The sequence below is a fragment of the Ambystoma mexicanum genome, chromosome 13 (assembly GCF_040938575.1).
Source record: "Ambystoma mexicanum isolate Mex_15411 chromosome 13, UKY_AmexF1_1, whole genome shotgun sequence".
In the NCBI taxonomy this organism is placed as follows: domain Eukaryota; kingdom Metazoa; phylum Chordata; class Amphibia; order Caudata; family Ambystomatidae; genus Ambystoma; species Ambystoma mexicanum.
Genome location: NC_090938.1, coordinates 412,143,954 through 412,166,558, shown reverse-complemented (window position 1 = coordinate 412,166,558; position 22,605 = coordinate 412,143,954). Strand labels below are relative to the sequence as shown.

The window sequence follows — 22,605 nt, the reverse complement described above, 5'->3', positions numbered from 1 at the left end:
GACTGATGGTAACACGCAGGGATGAAAATCTTGACTGCAATAGAAGGGGCTAACGTTGATCGCTGAGTGATCTGAATTGTTATAGGCAAATTCGGCCAAGGGTATAAGGAGGGACCAATCATCCTGTACCTTGGTTGCGAAACAACGAAGATATTGCTCCAGGGTTTGATTAACACGTTCTGTGGCCCCGTTGGTCTGTGGGTGATATCCAGATGAAAGAGCGCGTTGAATCCCTAGAACACGACAGAGATGTTTCCAGAATTGTGAAATATATTGCGGTCCTCGGTCCGATATGATCTTGGAAGGGAGTCCATGAAGACGGAAAATGTGTTCTAGGAAAATTCCTGCGAGCTCTGAAGAGGAAGGAAGTTTATAGAGAGGCGTGAAATGTGCCATATGAGTAAACAAGTCTATGGTTACCATGATGGTCGTGTAACCCCAGGAAGGTGGTAATTCCACGATGAAGTCTGTAGCTATACATTCCCATGGTCTTGTTGGCAGTGTAGGTTGCAATAAAAGGCCCGCCGGTCTCTTATTGTCGTGCTTATTCTGACTGCAGACAGTACAGGTCTTGATGTACTCTTGTACCTTGCATTTCATTTCCGGCCACCAAAACTGTCTTTGTATAAGACGGAGCGTGTTGGTTACACCACAATGTCCAGAATGAAAAGTATCATGGCAGAGAGTTTGTTTATGTTGAAGTTTCGGTGTGGGAATGACCAAGGCATTGTCCTTGAATAAGTATCCTTCCTTGATTCTTAAGTTCCAGGGATTCTTCCTAGAGACGTCCTTCCAGAGGTCAGAGGACTGGGTTTTGGCTCGAATCTCTTCCAAGAGGTTGATCGCTTGAGCTATAAAGATTGTGTTGGGAAACATTGTAGGATAGGTCCTATCTTCAGTGGTTAAATAGTCAGGACGTCGGGACAAGGCGTCCGCAATCACGTTTTGTGATCCAGGAACATGAGTGATTTGGAATTGGTACTGGGCGAAGAAGTAGGCCCAACGCGCCTGACGACTGTTCCTGCACTCCATAGATTGGAGAATTTGTAGATTTCGATGGTCCGTACGGACCTGGACTGGATATCTAGCACCCATGAGTAAATGTCGCCATTCTGTGAAGGCTTGGCGGATTGCCAACAGCTCCCTTTCCAGGACTGAGTAATGGGTTTCGCTGGTTGTTAGGGTTCTAGAGAGGTAAGCCACTAGGTGGTCCATCTTGTCCTCAAGCACCTGTTTCAAGACTGCTCCTATGGCATGGTTGGAGGCATCCGTTTCCACTATGAAAGGGCGGTCTAAGTCAGGCTGAGCCAGGACGGGGGCTTGCGTGAATCTTGTCTTCAAGCGTTGAAAAGCCTTCTCTTGCGAGGAAGACCAGATGAAGGGAACATCCTTCTTCAGCAGAGCAACGATCGGTTGGACGAGCTCAGAAAAGGTAGGAATGAACTTTCGATAAAAGTTAGCAAGTCCCAAGAAAGACTGAACCTGTTTCACCGATGTAGGAGCAGGCCAGGCCAGTATGGCCTTTACCTTTGAAGGGTCCATTCCAACTCCTTCTGGGCTGAGGATGAATCCAAGGTAATGAACTGAAGTCACGTGAAAAAGACATTTCTCAGGTTTGATCAAGAGCTTGTTTTCACTGAGCCGTTGTAGTACCGCCATGACACGTTCTTCATGTTTCAAGGGATCCTTGGAATAAATCAAAATGTCGTCTAGATAGACAATGACAAAGAGAAAAAGCATGTCAGAAAACACCCTATCCATGAAACGTTGAAAAACTGCAGGGGCATTAGCTAATCCAAAGGGCATGACTAGATATTCAAAGTGACCAAAGGGCGTTCTAAAGGCGGTCTTCCATTCGTCCCCTTCCCGGATACGGATTAAGTGATAGGCACCCCGGAGGTCCAACTACGTGAATATTACGGCGCCTCTGACAGCTTCCAGGATATCTGAAATCAGAGGCAGAGGGTACCGATCTTTGAGGGTGCATTGATTTAGACCACGGTAGTCGAGGCAGGGTCTGAGTTCCTTGGAATCCTTCTTAGGAACGAAGAACAATGAGGCACCCGCTGGAGATTTTGAGGGTCTTATGGTGCCATTTTCCAAATTGATGTCCAGGTATTCTCGGAGGGCCTTTTTCTCAGGTTCTGAAAGGATAAGCATTCTGCCAAAGGGAATTACTGCTGAGGGATCTGTCTCAATGGCACAATCTTCGGGTCTGTGAGGGGGTAAAGCCTGGACTATGGCAGTCGAAAAGACATCAGTGGGACTTGTACAATGTCGGAAACCATGAGTGAGGTTTTCTGCTCTCCTGAATGTTCAATAGCTGGTGTTAAGGAGAGATCCAGGGATAAACAGTGGGACATACAAAACTCAGAGCCCAGAAACAATGACCCTGCTGTCCAATTAATGTACGGAGTATGTCTTTGAAGCCAGGGCATACCCAGAACCATAGGGTAATAGGCTGATTTGATGATGTCGAATGTAATCTGCTCTTGGTGGTGGTTTATGGAGAGACGGACCTCTTTTGTCTGTAGGGTTATGGGTCCTGAAGAGAGAGGTCTCCCATCAATTGCTTCTACCGGCTGTTTAATGTTCCGTGACTCATATGGTATTCTATGTCTGATAACCCAGTCTTGATCAATGAAAATTTCCATAGCTCCACAGTCCACCAGGGCCAGTATGGGATAGGTCTTGTGCTTGGAGGGCGATAGAAAGGCCTGTAGCACCACCAGGTTATTCTGTCCAGGAGAGTTCAAGGATGTGATTGATGTGGAGCAGACATCTTTCTCCCGAAACCTCACTCCATCTAGGACCGGGAGCTGGCGTTTCCCGAACGCCGTGGAGGGGCTAAAGGACATTCTCTAACGAGATGCTTGTCTGAGGCATAATACATACACAGGCTGGTGTGAATACTTCTCATCCTTTCTTGTGGAGTAATTGGCCCACGAAAGGCGCCTATTTGCATTGGTTCGGAGTCGTTATCAGGGGTTGAGACAGGATCGGATTTCACAGTCGACTCCGGAGGGGTTCGTTGAAAGGCAGTCTTAGCCTTTTTCCTTTCAGCCCTTCTTTCCTGGATACGAAAGTCTATTTGTAAGGCTAGATCTACCAAAGCCTGAAACGAACTGGGGCGAGCCACTCTGGCTAATTCATCCTTAATATCGTCATTTAGACCCCTGCGAAATAAGGTGAAACTCCCTTCCGGGCCCCTAACCAGCCTCCTTTACCAGCTTTTTGAATCTGGTAACGAACGTTAGCATGTCCTGGGATCCTTGCCGAAAATCAAGTAGGCGTTCCTGGGCGCTGAACACTTGTTCGGGGCGGTCAAACATAGACTTGAGCGCCTGGATAAATGCACCATAATCGTGCAGGAGGACGTCTCCAGAGTTCACTAGGGGAGTGGCCCAAGATAACGCATTCCCTGTAAGGTGAGAGATTATGAAGCCCACCTTGGCCCTGGAAGTTGAAAAATAATAGGGCTTCAATGTAAAATGCACCAAGCAGGAATCCAGAAATCCACGTAAGGATTTTGGCGAGCCATCGTATTTGTCTACCACTCCACCCAGTATCACGCTTTCCTTATTGGCAGAGTCACGTGACAGCACTAATTGTTTCAAGGCTGCGTTCTCTGCCTTTAAGTTCTGTACCTCGGTTGTTAGCTCCTGCATGCCGCGCATGAGGTCCTGGACCGCTTTCTCCATAGCGGTATCAGTGCTGATCGTTTGGCGTCTCAATCTGTCAAAGGTTTCCCCCAGCTCACCTGAGTTCTCTTCTTGTGGCGTTCCGTGGAGGACTCCTTCTCCCGGCCGGACCGGGACTTGTATAAGTGCGTGCGAGTCGAGTCTGACTCCAGCGCGAGCGTTCAAAGTTCCAGGAAGTCGCGTATTCCAGGACGTCCAGGAAGAGGATCGAAGAAAGGTAAGAGATACTGGAAACAGGGGAAAAGGGAAGAAAGAATAAGGGAGTTGGCCAGGAACTTGGAAGGGTAACGCCGAGCAGCACACACACGTCGAGACACTACCTAGAGATAGCGTTGAGACGCGCGGAGGCGCGGGGGTGTGGCCCATTTATAGAACGTGCCATGTCCGACGTACAGGCTAGTACGGAACACGGCACTGGGCACGGCCATGTTGGAAGTATCAAGGAGCACACTCTCCGTCTGGACCATGACCAGGAAGACCAGAAGGGGCTATGTCCATGGTTCATGACAGACAGCAGGTGAGAACAAGTCTGACTGTTTCCACCCTAGAATCATCAGCACATATTCTGCAGCTCCTTCTCTCAGCAGGTACATTAGTCCAGGATCACCGAACACCCAATACATTAAGTCGATTTGTTTTTAAAGAAATGTCATGTTGGTTTATGTTTATGTACTTTCCAAGTCAACCCACTAAAATGGTATTATTTTAGAAAGTGCTAAAGTGCAGAAATTGCAGAGTAGGTGAAAATCCCAGCGTCAACTCTTAACTGTAATTCTCAATTCATAATTCTGTGCATCCAACTTGGTAAAATCGCCAGTCCCTAAACCTTTAAAAATTGTCACCCTTCAGAGTGATTTTGTTCTCTGGGTATGATCTTCAAAAAAGCCTCACTCATGGTTTCACTGGCTATAGTGTTGCTTCCTCTATAATAAAAGCGAACATTGATATATTGCACGCCACAGCCACTTATTCCTTTGCTCTCTTATGGCAACTCTACTTCAAATCCATGTCCCTCATCTAATCTCAGTCTATCTGGATACAGACCTTCCTGGTAGCTTCTAATCTTCATCCACTGTCTATGCTATGGTATGTGTATCTTTCTCCTTGTTTCCAATTGGTCTCTTGTATCCATGCTTGAGCACATTTGCATTCTCTGCGGCAGCTAATCTGAGTCGTCTGTCTATTCTCGATTTTGTGCACCTTTTTCATACAATCTATGTCCTGTATTTATACTATGACCAGTGCACCTTCCTCATGGCTACTATTGACGAAAATTTTCCTGTACCTATGCTAGAACACAACTACCCTTGTCATGGACTGAGAATGTTGCCCTTGAAATGCAACTTGTTTATCATTCTGATTACAGCAAGAACAAAGAGCGTATGGGTACTGAACGGGAATACCAATACTTATTTTGCTTGCTGCGAGGAAAAAGAAAAAAACATACGAAGAAGAGAAAAGAAAGACGACAAAGGACTGCGAGGTGACAGAAAATAGTAATAAACAGTCCGCCACATTGCTGAAGAGAGCCAGCACTACACATGTGCCAGCGAGGGAGAAAAGGTAGCAGAGAAAAATACTGATTAAAGTCAAGGCCACACTATTGAGGGGAAGACAGCACCACACAAATGACAGTGTAAGAAAAAGAGGAGAGATAATAAACAAACACAAGCAACAGAGCAAACATTGACAGAAGAACCAACATGACAACCCAGACCCCACAGTCAGAAACCAGGATGCAGACAGTGGATGACAGTCAGACAAAAGGGAACAAAAAAAACAGACGACAAACTGACTTACAACTGAAAATAGGAAGACATCATGGTTGACAATGCGCGAGTAGCCACGAACGCAGGCGCAGGGGCGGGAGCACCAGCCAACCTCACAGCAGGAGCCACCTCAAGGGCAGCGTTCCTGAGATGGCCCAACTCCTTCTCGCTGCAACCACGTCACGATCAGGGACAAAGATGGGAAGAATGGATGGAAGAATTCAAAAACATCATGAGAGCCATAGGAGATCAGGACTCGCCCAACAAGGCAGACGTATTTGCTAACCTAGCTAGAAAAGAAATTAAAGGCATCCTAAAAGTAATTCCTATACAAGAAAATTGTGCATACACGCTGATGATCGCAGCCATTAACAGAAAATTAATCATACTGCCCAACAGGGACTTTGAAAGGTATTCCTTTAATCAATGCACCCATCTTCCTCATTAAACCATGGAATTCATTATAAGACTCCAAAGGAAGATAACTCATTGTGATTTTGCAAACTCTTCCGATGATGAAGCAATTCATCTCAGGTTAACAGAAGAGTGCACATCCTCAATATTCAGGAAACACCTGTTGAAAAGCTGCTCTCACTGCAAGAAATCATAGACTTGGTCTACGAGCGTAGATATGCAAGCAGCAGCCATAGAAACCCCCCCAAAAAACAACACTGTCGCAGCAATGCATAACAAGCCACCTGCAAATGCCAGGAACTAAGGGATGCCATTCAGACCTGGGCCAAGAAACTCACACCAAAGAACACAAGGAGAAAAGCAGTGTTACAGATGTAGGTTTGAATACTCCCACAGAGGACAATGCCCAGACATAGGACAGATGTGCATGAGGTGTGGACAGGAAAATCATTTTCAAGTAATGTGCAGGGAAAAGACACTAACGCTTCCGAACTACAAGCCAGTTTTACTGCATGGAATGAAGAGACGTCAATAGCCACCCCAAGGGTTCAACTACAAAACACACCCAGATCAGAACACCCAGAGGATGAGTCTTGGAAGGAACACAATGGTATTCCAAACCCAGGCCGGAGTGATGAGAGCAATGGAAGATCTGGTACTACAACCCCCGCCAAAATACTCGGATGAATATGAATACTCACCAAATGCTCTGGGATGCTACACCTCTCCCCGAGACCCCTGACGCCAAGTACGGATTAGACTCATATTTAAACCCTAAATCCGGTTATATCAAAAATCAATATGAAAACCCACCGACAGTTCGGGAAGACGTGGGACAAGCCAAGAGAAGCTACAGCCACCAGAACCGATACAGCAGAGAGTATATGAGACTAATAAGTGAAGCGTCAGACGACAGCGCTGCCCCGAAAGTTTCTGTTCAAATAGGAGGACTCAACCACCAATTCATTGTGGATACGGGTGCGCGCGTAAATGTCATGAACGAAATCCCATACCAAGCAATAAAGACACGTACCCGTTAAGCCCGTCCCAATCTTGCATACACCAATGGGGCGCAGCACACCCGCTCCAGTCCCTGGGACAGTTCCAATGTGACCTATGACACAAGGGCAAAAGGATATCCACAACCATCCATGTCATACAAAGTCCCACAACAGGGCGATACCTATTAAGTTACTGCACTGCACGAGCACTCGCGCTGATAGATATACATTATGATCAGTAAGAGATTGTCCATGGTCTCCCAACAGGAGAACATTAACTGAACACAATGTCCCTCCAGGAGATGACCCTCAACACGATCAATGACTCGTTCCCAGCATTATTCAAAGGAGTGGGCATGCTCAAGGACTCTGTAATCTCCCTCCACATGAACTCGAGAGTCACCCTGGTACCCCAACACCCACGCCAAGTTGGTTTTCACCTACAAGCACTAGTGACAGAAGAGCTACATCTCCTTTTAGACAATGACATTATCGAAAGATTAATCGTGCCAACCCCATGGGTGTCACCGTTAGTAGTTGTCCAGAAAGAAAACGGCTGGCTATGCCTCTACGTCGACATGCGCATACCAACACAGAAGACATGATGGTCAGACTGAACCAAGCCACAAGGTACTCCAAGCTGGAACTCAACCAGGGGTACCACCAGCTGGTCATTCACCCCGACTTCCGACCTCTAACCATGTTTGCAACACACGATGGACCATTTCGCTACAAGGGGAACTGGAGGCATCGGAGATATTCCAGGGGACTATTCGCAGATTAATAGCACCAGTGTCCACCACACTTAATTACAGGGATGACATATGGGTATTTGGCACTTCCAAAGATCAACACGACCAAGCCCCAATGAGAGTGTGTGAAATACTACAGATGGCGGGCCTCACCCTAAATGGGACCAAATGCGACATCAATAAATACAGCCTGAAATTCTTTGGGCACATTATAGTATTCTTGGAGTGAATGTGGAATGTGTGGATTGTATGTTGTGAGGGAATTCTGGAATGGAAGGGGGGAGGATAAGAGAGACGGTTGGAGTAGGTGGAAGAGTATGTCTGCTCCATGCACTCTGCTAATGCCATGCACTCTGCTAATGGGCTTCATGATGTTAACTGAATAAATTAACTTCATAAATCACTACTGCTGCCTCCTTCCGATACTTAACACATCTTCTCAAACCAAGGAATAACAGCAGACCCAGAGAAGATAAATGCAATAATCAACCTAACCCCTCCGACAGGAGTAGCTGAACTCCGGTCTTTCTTAGGCATGGCAGCATACTTTGCCTGCTACCTTCCTATTTATGCCATACACACGGGCCCCCTCAGACAACTGCTCAAAAAGGACGTTCAATTTGAATGGGACCTAGCATGCCATGATGCATTCCAAGCAATAAAAGAGGGGCTGGTCAACAACTGGCATTCATTTAATCCAGAGTGCGACACTGAGATAACAGTCGATCCCAGCCTTGTGGGACTCAGTGCCATACTTGCCCAAAACAAACCCAATGCCAACAGAGGTGGCTCATCAGGGCGCATGCCAGCAGAGCCTTAACGTCCACAGAGCGAACATATTCCCAAGCGAGAGAGAAAGCTTAGCGGCTGTGTGGGCATGTAAGAAGTTTCACCATTTTGTCATCGGAAGGAAATTCACACTGATAATAGACCACCAGGCACTCATTTCCATATTTGGCAATCCAAAAACCAGAATGCCCACACGCATCAAAAGGTCGGGCATCAGACTTCAACAATACGACGGTCGCATCATCCACAAACCAGAAGGAGAGGCGAACCCAGCGGATTACTTAGCTAGACACTGAGGGGGGGCAAGGAAAAAAAAATGCACTGGAAAAGAGGCAGAGCACTACATAATGTATCTGTCCGAGAATGCGCTACCTCGGACACTCCCCATCATGCTATTCGCTGACAAGAGCAGAGCCGCCCACACCATCCAAGCAGCGGTGGTACTCACCAAAACAAAAAGGTGGAAAAACCACCGAAAGGAGCTATCAGAGAACGGGGAGGTGGACAAAAAGGAGATAGAAAGGATGGTCAAAATACAGGGAGAGCTAGCCACCACAGAGCAAGGCATTCTGCTAAGAGGAAGTCGATTGGTCGTCCCCAAGTGCCCCAGGAAAACAATGTTGAATATAGAAGGCCACCGAGGACTAGCAAATACAAATAAAATACTATGCAACCAAGTATGGTTCCCCTATATGGATGTGGTAGTTGATGACATATTAACGCACAGCCAAGCCTGCCGGAGAGCAGTGGTAAACACAGCCCCGTGCCCCCTGAAGATTGTACCACTACCCGAAGGGCCCTGGCAACAAGTAGCAATGGACTTCTATGGACCCTTAGAAGAAGGAGGCCACCTACTTGTAGCAATGGAAGAATATTCAAGATTCCTGGTAAAACAATTGCAGTCCACAGCATTCCACCATGTAATGGGGGTAAGAGATGAACTGTTCAGCGAATGGGGAGTACAAACGTTGTGAAGACAGACAACAGGCCCCCATTCCAAGGACAGAAATGTTAAAGTTTGCAGCACACCTGGGCCTCTGCCATCAAAGAATACACTGCTGTGGCCACAAGCCAAAGGGATGGTGGAGCGATTCATGTCCACCATCAAGCGGCCCAGACAGAAGGCCCTCCTTGACCAAGTACCCCTGCCTAAGGCAGTGTGTCAAATGCTGAGAAGTTACAGAAACACACCGCACAAAGCCACTTCAAAAACACCAATGGAAATCATGATAAGGTAGAAACCCTGAACGCGCCTGCTATAACTGGAGGACTACACAGCAGAGCAAGATGCAGAGATATGGGAACAAGATGACGAGAGGAAAAGGAAAGCCAAGGATTGGGCAAACCAGTGAAGAGGGGCAATGGAACCACAATTACTGAAGGGGGAGCCCGTCCTGGTACCACAAAGACAACAAAGAAAGACACACTTGAGATACGACCCAGAGCCCTTCCTCATGACCAGAGTCAAAGGGTCAATGGTCACTGCGACAGGAGATGGGCGCGAAATAACTCGGAACACCTAATTCTTCCGCCAACTACACACGTCCGAACCTGAATCCATAGAGCCAACGCAAGGAGAGGAAGAACACAAGAGAGTGGGTGATCAACCAGAAGATAGCCGGCAGGACGCAGAGGAAAGACCGACAAGACTCAGGCACCACCTGGAAGACCACACTGAGTAGTGAAGAGGCCGTCATGGCTCATTGAGCAACTGTGAGCCTGAGAACTCCCATGATAATCAAGAGTGAGGTGTTGCAGAGGAGAAAGTGATTAGGCCCCTTTAAGGGCAGGACACTTGTCCAGGGGAGAGTTCGGGAGCGGGGAGGAAAGGGAGGGACAAGGTAGAGGGAAGTCAGTTGATGTAGTAGAAGGAAGAAATGGAAGTCACATCTACCCTGGCTCTGTGTTGTTTGTGGCTAACCTGCCACAGTAACCCCACAACACCAGCAAGGGACAATTTGAGTTCCAGTGGAGTAATATATTGTATAACTGCCCACAATGTCCCAGAAGGCAGAAAAATGACTTTTCCTTGTGAGCTATGAAGTTGCAGGGCAGGATAGACAAATTTCCTGCAGAACATAGCAACCTGGCCAGTGGTCCAAAGTAGTAAATGCCTTGCAAGGAATCCCTCACAAGAAATTTGACAGGGTGGAAACAACTGTGACATCCGTAGAAGCCCATATGGCATCAATGGGGGTTTGTTTAAAAGGGACCTGAGATAGAACTTCATTCTCTGACAGCCCATCTGAAAAACCTAGAAGTGAGGATGAACTGCCACGGAGGCTGGGTCGCAAGGCTTGAAGTACTTCCTGGAAAAAGTAATGGGGTCATGCTGTGGCTCAACACGAGAATCAAGAGCAGTGAGAACTACCGATAGGAGGGCAACATTAGTGTCCTTGGGAGTCATGAGGTCAGAAGGTAAAGACGATTTTCAGACCATGATGCAAGCCATTTATTTATTTATTTATTTATTTATTGGGCATTTGTACAGCACCTATACACAAGTGTTTCCAGGCGCTACAAGACAGAAAATGAGGAGTGGGGGAACATAGGAAAAAGAAAACAACAATGGTTACATTGGCCTTGTAACAATCCTACCGTGCAAGTCCAAAGGCAAAGATGATAAGTGCAGGGGAGGGAGGAGTAGGGGGCACGATGGGAAGGGGTGAAGAGCAGCAGTGGGGGCTCAAGGGGGTGAGCAACTACTGAGGGGGGCAGCAGGGCATGTGCCAAGGGAAAAGGGAGGAAGGGTAGATAAGTGCAATGGACAGGGTGGACCAGATTCGGACTAGTCCGGGGAGGGTGCCAGAGCGAAAGTGCTGGTAGGGGATGCTGAGGAGACTGGTCAGGAGTGGTGTGGCCCCAGTATGACTCAAAAAGGACCAGGTGCCAGTCGCAGCAGCAGAGGGACATTAGCACGGGAGGGGGAGGGGAGAGGGAAGGAAGAGGAGAAAAGGAAAGTCTTGAGAGGTTTCTGGCACTTAAAAAGATCCAGCTCAAGTATGAGGGGGCAGTGAGGCTGGTCCAGAGGGAGGAACCTGCTGAGGAAAGAGATCTACCTCCCACTCTCTGCTTGGAGAAACATCTGACCTGCAGAGAGTTGCAGCTAGAGGACTGAAGAACTCTAGTCAGGGGCTATTTATGGAGAGAAAGCTGTATGTAGCGAGGTCTCAAGCCCCAGGCAGCCTTGTAGATGATGCAAAGGGTCTTGAATTGGATCCTTGCGGTCGCCAGGAGCCAGTGGAGAGTCTTTAGGGCTGGAGAGATGCAGTCCCTGGGCTTAAGGCCAAGGATAAGTCTTGCAGTCCTATCCTGGATTAGTTGAAGGGGGGCGAAGGGTAGAGAGAGGCAGATTGAGGAAGAGACAGTTGCAGTAGTTCAGCCTTGAGAGAACCAGAGCTCTGGAGGCATTAAACGTCTGCCTCTGAGGAGGTGGAGCTGAAAGTTGGACTTCTTTGCAAGGTCCGTGATGTGTGGAGAGAAAGAGAGAGAGGAGTCAAAGATGACCCCAAGTTTTTTTGCCTCACAAGAGGGTGAGGGGAGGGGCCCAAGGAGGGTGGCCAGAGAGTGAGGGAACAACAGGGAGCAGGCATCCCAATGAGAAGGAGCTCTCTCTTGCTGGCATTAAAGCAGGGATAATTGGCAGAGCACCACGCTTGAATAGTAGTCAGGCATTCAGGTATGAGAGAGGAAGGAGAGGAAGTGGAAGATGGAAGTTTAAAGGAGAGCTGTGTGTCATCAGCATAACACTGGAAATGAGGACAGAAGGTGGAGATCAAGTGGGCCACAGGGGCTAGGTAGATGTTGAAGAGCCATGGCGAGAGGATAGATCCCTGACGGACGTGCACAGGTAGAGAGTGAGGTGGAGGAGAGGAAGCGGCGCATTTGCACTTGGGGAGGTTCAGTTTAACAGGACGGAGGTCAACCACACCAGTGCCGGGTCTGTGATGCCTAGGGTATCATGGAGACGATTTATGAGGATGAAGTGATTGACTGTGTCAAAGGCAGAAGAAAGATTGAGGAGGATCAGAAAAGAGGGAGAGTGAGAGTCCAGGTTTGTGAGCAGGTCTTCAAGGGTGTTGAGGAGAGCAGTTTCTGTGCCTCTGGATGCCCTGAAACCAGACTAGTGGTCATGGAGGCAGTCATCCGCTTCAGTGTGGAGGGTCAGTTGGGAGATAACCAGCTTCTCCATGAGTTTGCCCAAGAAAGGGGTGATAGAGATAGGGTGATAGTTAGCCGGGCAAGAAGGTTCAGCAACAGTATCAGAGAATGGTTTGAGACTGCCTGACATCAGGAAGTATTATTGGGCAACACTGTTGGCAATAGCTGTTGCATAGCACCACAGGGACAGTTCAGACTCTATGGAACGAGAGAGACCACATGGTGCACCAGAGCCCACCAAAGGTTCTATATGGTAAGGTTTAACAAACCAACCTTTCTTCGGCTATGAGGCAAGCACTACACATCTTGCAGGAGTTGTTGACAGCCATTCGATGGAAAGGCAGGGCCACCCTGGAAGCACCAATTTGGGGGAAATGTAGACATTGCAGATGTTGGAAAAGTGGATAGCAGTAGAATTGAGAGGTCAAGAGAATCTCTTTGTTGAAAGCTTTGATCCAGGGGGAAATCTGCCACTATTTGGGGATATTAGGGGTTGGTTTGTACTGCAGAGCCGCGTCATTTTCAGCTTTCTACAATTAAGACATGCTTTACGGTTCCAATTTGCAAGGAATTGTGGATTTGCCAACACAGGCAAAGACATTATTGGTCCTTTATGCAGTCAGAATGAACTTTACAGCTCCACCCCAAGTATTCCAGGGAAAGGCTATATGAAATGGGCAGGGCAGAACACTGTTTTTGCATCTGGGGTGGAGGAGATAAGGGCTCCTTTTTTTCCTACAATATCGGAATGTCTCAGGATTCAACCACATGATTCCACCGCAGGATATGGGAATGCCACAAGATTCACCAATACTGGAGGGAGGGAGGAGGCTTTGTGATACAGTGAGTGGAGCAATCAGTCACTCGATGGGCACAGACCCTAAACTGTTTTTGTTGGGAATATGGGGAGACTACAGCTTTACAAGGTATGAGAAATTGTATTCACTGCTCTGGTAGTGGAAACAAGGGTATTGCAACTAAATGGAGAGTTGCCAAAGTTCCAAAAGTCCCCACCTGCTGGCAAGTAGATCAATGTGTCTTTCAACATGAGGGCGTACAGTCACAGGGTTGCCCTAAAAATATGCTAAGGTCTGGGGTCGCTGGGAGATGCTATGAAGCCTGGAAAGGTCCACAGAAGAAGCTGGCAACAGACTGCTGGCTGATGTCAGATATGAGTATGGAATCACCATCAGCAGGGTTGAGTTGCAGAATAATTTGGTTGACTTGTTTGAGTTTATTCTTTTTGGTCACATGTTGTACAGTGTTATTAGCTTGACTATGCACGTTTTTAGAATTGTTAATCAATTTGCCATGGTACTGAGTCAATTGCCATATGTTATTTTCACTCTTAAAGAAAAAATGCATATACTAGAAATGTGTATGTTGAAAGTTAGGAATGTTTGTGAACATTTTATATAGTGTCATAGCTCACTTAATGTTTTGTTTTCTTTGTTTCCTTTCCCATTCTTGTTGCTCTTGTTTCCAATGCTCCCTTACTCAATCACTATTATGCTCATTCCTCTATCCCTCTTCTTTGCCCGTACCTCTGACTCTTTCCTTACTGCTCATTTTCCCACCCTGCTCTTTCCCTCAACTCCATAATCTGTTCCTTTTCATTGTGTGTAACTATTCCTGCCTTTTCTTGCATCCATCCTTCTTTTTGTCAATGGTATTGCCTTCAAAACCTTGTCCTATTGTGTTGATGGCTCCTTCTTTCCACTCTCTCTTTTTGGCATTTGTTTTCTTTGTTCTTTCTAACACATTCCTCCATTCCTTCATCACACCTATATTTTTCATTTACTTCCATTTCCCCTTTGTTTACTGCTTTGCATCTGTCTTCCTTTCTTCCTTTCTTTTCTCCTTCCCCCTTTCCTTCCTCTCACCTACTCTTTCTAATTTCATCACTTGCTTCATGTTTCTTTTTTTCTCCTTCGCCCGCCTCCCTTCCCTAATACCCTATTTTCATTACTAATTCACTTCGTCTCTCTTTCCATCATTAATTTATTTGCTCCCTTCCTTTCTTCCTTCCTTCCTTCCCACTTCCTCCCACCCTTCCTCCCTCCCTTGGTTGTCGCTTTCTATTATTGCTTCCTACGTCTCCTTTTTATATTCTCTTATCAATGTTTCATCTTTCTTCCATTCCTTTCCTTTACCCTTCTTTGCTAACCTGCCTTTTCTTCCTTCCTTCCTTCCTTCCTTCCTTCCTTCCTTCCTTCCTTCCTTCCTTCCTTCCTTCCTTCCTTCCTTCCTTCCTACATCATTTGCTTTACTGTTGTTAACTAATTAATTATTCCCTTCTTCATCCCACCATTTCTTCCTCTGTTGCTCCTTGTATCCCTCTCGTCATTTCCCCTTTCTTATTCACTCCTGGTTACACCCCCATGCACCTATAATTTTAAAACTCTGACATATTGAAACCCTCTATCCTTGATTTCCCTGTTTTACTTACCTTCTCCCTGTCTTCCTTATGCATCTCTCCCGCCTTACACCATTTTCCTTTTGTCTGCATATATCTGTCCCACTATTCCCCCATTGTCCTTGCTTACCCTTCCATTCATTGTTCCCCCATACTCCTGCCACCCATTGGCCTATTTTCTCATGCTGCTGATTCTCCATCCATACCACCTGCTCCTATTTCCATTTCTACTCTTGCACTTCCACATCCTTGCCTATCTCCTATTGCCCACGTTCTTTTATTCCTTCTGTTTCTCTGTTCCTCTTTTCTCATCACTATTACCATCCTCATCATGTTACTCATCAATGTCCTCCTTTATCTTTCTGTCCCATCCCTTGTATCACCCTTGGCTCCCTTATCCCAATTCCCCTCTGAATTCTCATCTCATGTCATATTCTGTCACTCTACTACCCACTTCCTTCATTCCCAATTCCCAATCCCCCTCACCAATCCCCCCTGCCTACCTCATGATCCAACCCCCTTGTGCCTTCATTAGGACTCAACCCCCCGCACTGTGAGCACTCTGGAACCCACATTTACTGACCCTGGCCTGGATCCGTGCTTCGTCGAAAGAGTGTGTGCACAGATGGTATGCCTGGAGAGTGCCCACGTCGAAAGTTTCTTCATTTCAGGCTGGGTGCGGGTCCTGAACGTTGCCTTTGAGAAGAGAGTTGGTGTACGCTACACCACGGACAACTGGAGTACCCACCATGATGCCCGGGCCGCATATGTGCCCCGTCCTGCATGTGCTGGTGTTCCACCACCACGCACCGACCGCTTCACATTTTGCCTGCCGCTACCTGTCTGCCTCAGCCCCGGTGGCTCCATGCAGTTTGCCGTCTGCTACCAAGTGGGTGAGGACGAGTACTGGGACAACAATGGTGGGGCCAACTACAGTTTTTGTGCCCAAGTCAGTGAGCCATTTACCCCCAGAGGAAGTGAAAATGGCTGGTTGCATTTTTTATAGGCCCTTTCCTAAACAAGGTTGATGATCTAAGTGGGAGAGAATGTATTACTTCTCAGATTGACATGCCTAAAGCTGGTGCAATCCATGGACCAAGGGAATGTGGGGGTAGCAGAGGCAGCATGACTCCTTGCAAGAACTGTGCACCTGCATTCACCCCATCCCACTGCTGCCCATAATGTGTGGCTTAATTGAACTGGTACAACAAATGGACCAAGGGAAAGTGTGGGGTAATACAGAGAAGCTGGCACCAAAGGAGCCTTTATGTAAGATAACAGTGCCTACTGTTAACCGAACACCAAGACAATGAGCTATGATCTAAGAGCAGATTTGTGTAATCCTCTGAAATTGGTTATGAAAGGAAAATTGAGAATAAAAGCAAGGGTCGTACCAAAAAGAGGTGAATGTTGAAGATAATATTTCCCTAAAATGGCCTGACTTGGGGGTTCATTCTTGTCAATTCAAGTGGGCAAAAATATAAATCACACAGAGAAATTAACTCAGAAAAAGGTAGCGAGAGAATGTGATAGAGTGGAAGATATATCATTGGAATAAACAAGACAGAGGAAGGGAGGCAGAGAGTAGCAGACACCATGAAGATACATATAAAGGCAAACTAAAGGCCCTCATTATGAGTAAGTCTGTAACAGAAAAAAACAGGCTGTTTTTTAATACATTTCATCGCCAGCCTTATTTTGACCATTGAGGTATTTACCATCCCAATTATGAGGTGAAATATCTCATAGAAATTTCCAAGAGGTGGAGGTTAATATTTTAAACCCTTCCCTGAAGTTCACAAATGTTTTATTTACTGTAGTGAAGGGATGCTGGGAGACTGTTCTGCCTGGAACCGGCAAAGAGGCTGAACATGTGAGGATCTCTGATGCCCACCTTCTCCTATTTTTACAATTCTATTCAAAGAGCTGCCATTCTTAAGGCTTTTGGTCCATTACAAAATTATACATTGGAACTATGGTCTGCCACTGTATGGAATCAATGTCCATCCCTAAAATGGTAGGAGTTGTAAAACCCTAATACTATTACTGAGATTTGTGAATCTCTGCATGCAGTAACAGTAATTATCACATGCAGAGATTCCAGTGTAAAATCTGCAGAAGTTTTATTAAGTCCCTTAGAGGTATTAAAAACAATATTTGGCTCCCCTGATGTTTAATTCCTTTTCTGCACTTCTCTCAATAATTCCACTTTTTTTCTTACACCATGCTTCTATGGGTCTCTTCTTTTCTGTTTTCTCTTATTCTGCTTTAGTTCATGCCTTTAAACTATACTGTTATGTATCTGTCTTATCTATTATATCTATTTATCTGCCCCCCATCCACTCTCCTTTGCTTTCCTGTGTACTTTTCTCCACTTGGCTTTTTATGATTCTCTCTGGAAGGGTCTTTCAGAGTTTTTCTCTATCTATCTCTCCTTTTTGCATTGCAAATGCCCCATCTAACTTTCCTTGTTCCCATCATTCTGTGACCACTTGCCTTGGTGCTCAAACTTCCTTTATCACTAGATACCTGGATACCTGGTAAGTACATGCTGGATTTGTAAAGGTCATGGTCTTTTGGAGGAGCATTAGTGTAGCATGCATCATTCTTCAGTTATCAGGTACCTTCTTAATGAATCCAAATAGATTTTGATTAATCAGAAAAATTATTTTATTTGTGAGTGATTTACCAGAGGAGAATTTTTTTATCAGCAATGTCCTTGGTTTTTATGAGAAGTAATTTATGAATATAACATGTCTTAAAATTATCTGAAACATCCTCAGTTTAATAGAGGGATCCTTGATTTTTCAGAGAAGGGCTTAATATATAAAAGAACATTTGAGATTTTACAGATATGTCTTGATTTCTTCAGAAATCTTCGATGTTATTGTGCATGTTGTTGATTTATCTAAAAAGTGCTCTATTTTTCACAGACGTCGATTTATCTGAGACGTTTTTTATGTTTCAGGAAACAAATGATGTAGCAGCAATATCATAGACAATATCATAGACTTATTATTGATCCCCTTGACCTATCAAAGCAGACCTCCTTTTATCAAAGAAAGTATTTATCATAAAATGTATGGTTTATCAGAGAAGTATTTGATGTATTGGAAATTCTCTTGACTTAACCAACACGTGTTAAATCGAATCAAGATGTTCTTGTTTTATTTGTAAAGTGCTTATTTTTCTGGAAAATCCTAATCATTGTTTTAGAAACCCATGATTTATGTAAAAAGTGGTTGAATTATCTGCGATGTTCTTAATATCCTCAATTTAATGGATAAGTTCTTTATCAAACAGAGCGTATTTCTTCATGTTGCTCAGATGCCTTTATTTTTCCAGCAAGTTTGTTGGCTTATCAAATAATTCCTTGATTTATCAAGTATTTCCCTATTTAATGTGAGTGTTTCGTGATATAGCTGAACAAATGGAGGTAAATCACATGTCTTTTTGACATCATGGATACATTAGTGACATGTGTGAAAAGCCTATTAGATGTAAGAAAATCCTTGCATTATATGAAAACCTCTTGAGATATATGAAAAGCCATTGTGATATTTGAAGAGTCCTTGAATTATACATACATTCCTTAAGTTATATGAAAAGTCTTAGTGATATATTTATATAAAATGCTTGATCTACTTAAAAAAAGCTTTAAGATATATGAAAGAATTAATTTATGTGAACCACCGACCTTGAGTAAAACAAAAGCTTTTGAGTTGAGTTATTCGAAAGCTCCTTTAGCTATATTTATATACAGTTTTTCAGGCATAGGAAACATTGTGCAGATACATGAAAAGTAATTTCATAGCATGATATGCCATTTGTGATAGCTTTTGATCGAATTTCTGTGATATGTGGGATGTGAGTCTTGACCATTAGTTATATGAAATGTCCTTGCAATGTATGAAAGGTCCTTAAACTGTATGAAGTGTGTGAGATATATGGAAAAACTAGTGAGTTATATGAAAAGTCCCTGTGATATAGGTAAATGTCTTGCGGTGTGTGAAAAGTGTTTTGTATGTATATAATGTGATGAAATTATATGAAAAGATCTTTCAACATATTAAAAGTCTTTGAGTTTTGTAAAAAGCTCTTAATATAACTTTGCAAAAACACAGGAAAAGCTCTTAATATTTAGTTGCATGAAGACGGTCTGCAGTATGAAAAGTCCTTTAAATGTACAGAAAGTCCTGAGTAAATTGAAAAGTCCTCATGTTAAACAGTATTTTTGAGTTGAATCACGAACAGATAAAACAGCTATTATTTCCATGAAAAGTTCTTGATTTACAAGAAAACATCCTTGAGATATTTATAAAATGTTTGCATTATATCAAATGTCCTTCAGAAATAAGAAATTCCCTTGGCCTATATGGAAATCCCATGAGTGTCATGAAAGGTTTTTCAAGTTGATGAAAAAGTCAAGTTGTATAAAGTCCTTAAGAAAATAAAAGTCTGGGAGATAGGTGAAAAAAGTAATTAAGATATATGAAAAGTCTTTGTGATATCCAGTGGTCTTCAAACATTTTTGGCCTGGGCCCTCAGAGGAACTAATGGTGAAAATAAGACAGACACAAGTGATCACAGTTCAAGGGTGTTCATTGAACAATGGAATGCTGTATGCCAGTTGGACAAATGCCTAACCTAAACCTAATTCTAAGATGGGAGCAAGCGTCAACCACCAAATGAAAATAAGGCAGTCCTAGTAGTGTTGTGTCAAAACAAAAAGGGCCTATACTAGGAAACCTATTGCCAAACCGCACAACTAATGCAAAAAGATGTGTGGGATAGTTCTCAAGAAAAGAAAGAAGTGTTCTCAAATATTATGCAGGATGCAGTATCCTGGGTCTTCCTTCCCGATGTTCTGAGCACGGGGTGATATGGGAGCTTGGAGCACAGTACAGTCCTGGGCTTCTCCAGCACAAGACAACAGTTCTAATGGCAGCTCTCAGGACACACTCTTAGGCTTTTCTAGCATGAGATGATAGTTCAGCTTTTAACCCTTGAGCTTTCAGTTATCAGGGCCGTCGATGGCCTTGTCTCATTTCCCTTAAGAGTCTCTTGCCTTCGAGGACCTGGAAATGAAAGTTTGTTCCAATGTTCACTGGGTGATGACTTCATCCCTGGATCTCCCACTTCTGGGCCTTCTCAATTGTTTGTCACAATATACCACAGTTCCTTTAGCAAACAACTTTGGATGATAGCTTCACCCCTGGATCTTCCTCGGTCGGGCTCGTACCCGTATTCTCGTTTTATCTTCTCGGGTGATGGCTTCACCCCTGCATCTCCCTCGGTCGGGCTCAGAATGCTCTTGCCTTTTGCAGGATTTCTCCTCCCTCAATTTCTCAATGTCTTTTTCTTGGGTGATGGCTTGACCCCGGGATCCCCCTTGGTTGGGCTCGGACCCCTCTTTACTTCACATTTACATTTGTCCAATATCATTGGGATTCACTTCCCTTTCTTTCACAGTGCTTGTAGATCAAAGTCTTTCGATTGTACAGGGATTTTGCTTGAACCTCTGTATGAGACCTCTTTCGCCGGCCCTCTTATGGCCTTCTGGTATTTGTAGTTTCTCTCATATGTGTGTAGACCAGAGTCTATTGAGTTAGCACCCATGTGGTGCTGGTTTCCCTCTGCCGCTGGTCTCCCCTTCACACTTTTAACAGTTCATTCAAAATTCATCAGCTTTGGTTCAAAACTTGCCACTTTATGGTTCCCGGTTCTTATCGGTTTTCGCCTCGACTCACGGCTGTGTTGAACCACTTGGCTGTTGCCTTTTTGGAGTCAAGGCTGGTAGCACGAGCGCGGGAGCTTCCCTCGATCCTGCTTATCGGCATAGGTTAGCCCCATGTACAGTTGATATCTGCTGCAGGACACTCCTACTATTGTTCACAGTCTTAGGCTCTCTTCCACAAAGGCTATGCAGGTTTGGGACGAAAAGGGCAAGGTCACCTCTCTCTTCGCCCCCTCTCGATTGCTGCCACCTTTCTCCTTCTCTTCAACTGCTGCGTAGTAGCCCTCTCGTCGTGCTGTCTGCCGTGCTCGCCTTCCTCATACTATGCTCTTTGACTCCACCTTTTATCCCTGTGGGGAAGGGAAAGGGCCGTCAGGTGTGTGGGATTCTGATCAATTGCCTGATTTTGCCTGACCCTGTATTGGGACAGGTCAGGTGTAAACAGCTCTGGTGTTAGTCTGTTGTCCTTTGTGTTGCGAAAAGGTGGTTTGGAATGTCCTCTGTGAGAGGCTGGGGAAAAGGTATAAAAGGAAGGGGGATACCACGTCTCCCCCGTCGGTGTCCCACTCCCCGAGGACCCCCCCATCCAGGTGATCCTCCCTCACTGCACAGCCCCATGAGGTCACCAACACCCTCCATGGCAGAGATAAGTGCACGCGTGCAGCGGATGGAGGAACAGCAGGCCACCCTATCCCAGCTTGTCAAAAGGCAGCTAGAGGAGTCGAAGCTGCAGCGTTAGGAGGCGGTGCAACAGCGGGAGGAGGATAGGCTGCAGTGGGAGGAGTTGAAGCTGCAGCGGTAGGAGGCGAGGTTGCATCGAGAAAGAAATGCAACATCAGTGTGTAGTTTTTCCAGGGCCATCGGGCATTTCACCACTACCAATCTCAACTTGGCACGCCATGTCCAGGAGGGCAACAGTGTTATATCCTCCGTCGCTGAGTGCATGTATGTGGCCCAGCAGGCGTTTCTTGGACATGTGCCACCAGTCGCGCCACCAGTGCCATCCACCAGCACCACCCCGACAAGCTCCGTCACTGGCAGCCCACGGAAGCGCTCCAGTTGGCTGAGTGCACCCTCTGGCAAGGACGCTCATGCACATAAGCGCGGCCGGAAATAGTGCCATGTGGGAATGACTGTCCACAAGACAATCTGGGAAACATTGGGTGTATGGGGGTGGGTATGTTTGGGTGGTGGTGGAGGTCCATGATGGGGTTAGTGGTCTGGGGCATGGTTGGGGTAGGTACGTTTGGGTGGTGGGTGGGCACAGGTATACAGCTTTGCTATCCCATTCACCTTCTTACCTGCTTTGTTGAAAATAAAGCACTTTTTGAAATGATTTTACGAGTGGACATCCGTTATTTCATTTTCAATCAGTCCATTTATTGACATGCATTATCATAATCATGCAATGCTGTTCATGTACAGTCTCTCAAAAGTAAATGCGAATGAGTGCATTCCGTGCATGTTGATCATCATGTGCCCCCCAGCGAGGGGGTGCAGCCATCCCATCCCCATCCCCATTGTCATCTTCATCATCTACTTCACCCTCATCCTTTGTGTCTGGGGGCAGAGGGACGTTCCTGCGCATGCACATATTGTGCAGCATGGCACACACAAGCACTATTTTACCCATCTTCACTGGGTTGGGCAGAAGTGATCCGCCAGATCTGCTCAAGCAGCGGAACCTGGCCTCCAGTAGGCCAAATGTCCTCTCGATCATGCCACGTGTGCGGACGTGTGCCTGTTGTAGGCCTCCTCATGCCTGTTCCTTGGCCTCCGTAAGGGCGTCATCAGCCATGGTGTGAGTGCATATCCTGCATCACCAACATGGGATGTAAATGAGGGGACATGTCAGTGTTTGTGGT

At 45.6% G+C, this 22,605-nt stretch overlaps 1 protein-coding gene across 1 annotated transcript in view; it reads left to right on the top strand.

Annotated features, from left to right (window-relative positions):
* Nucleotides 1-21,982, top strand: part of PPP1R3E (protein phosphatase 1 regulatory subunit 3E) — a 115,391-nt gene extending 93,409 nt beyond the window's left edge. The window contains exon 3 of the mRNA XM_069634022.1: nucleotides 15,539-21,982. Coding sequence (XP_069490123.1) covers nucleotides 15,539-16,009 — 471 coding nt within the window. The 3' untranslated portion in view covers nucleotides 16,010-21,982. The remainder of the gene's footprint in view (nucleotides 1-15,538) is intronic.
* Nucleotides 21,983-22,605: the final 623 nt, after the last annotated feature.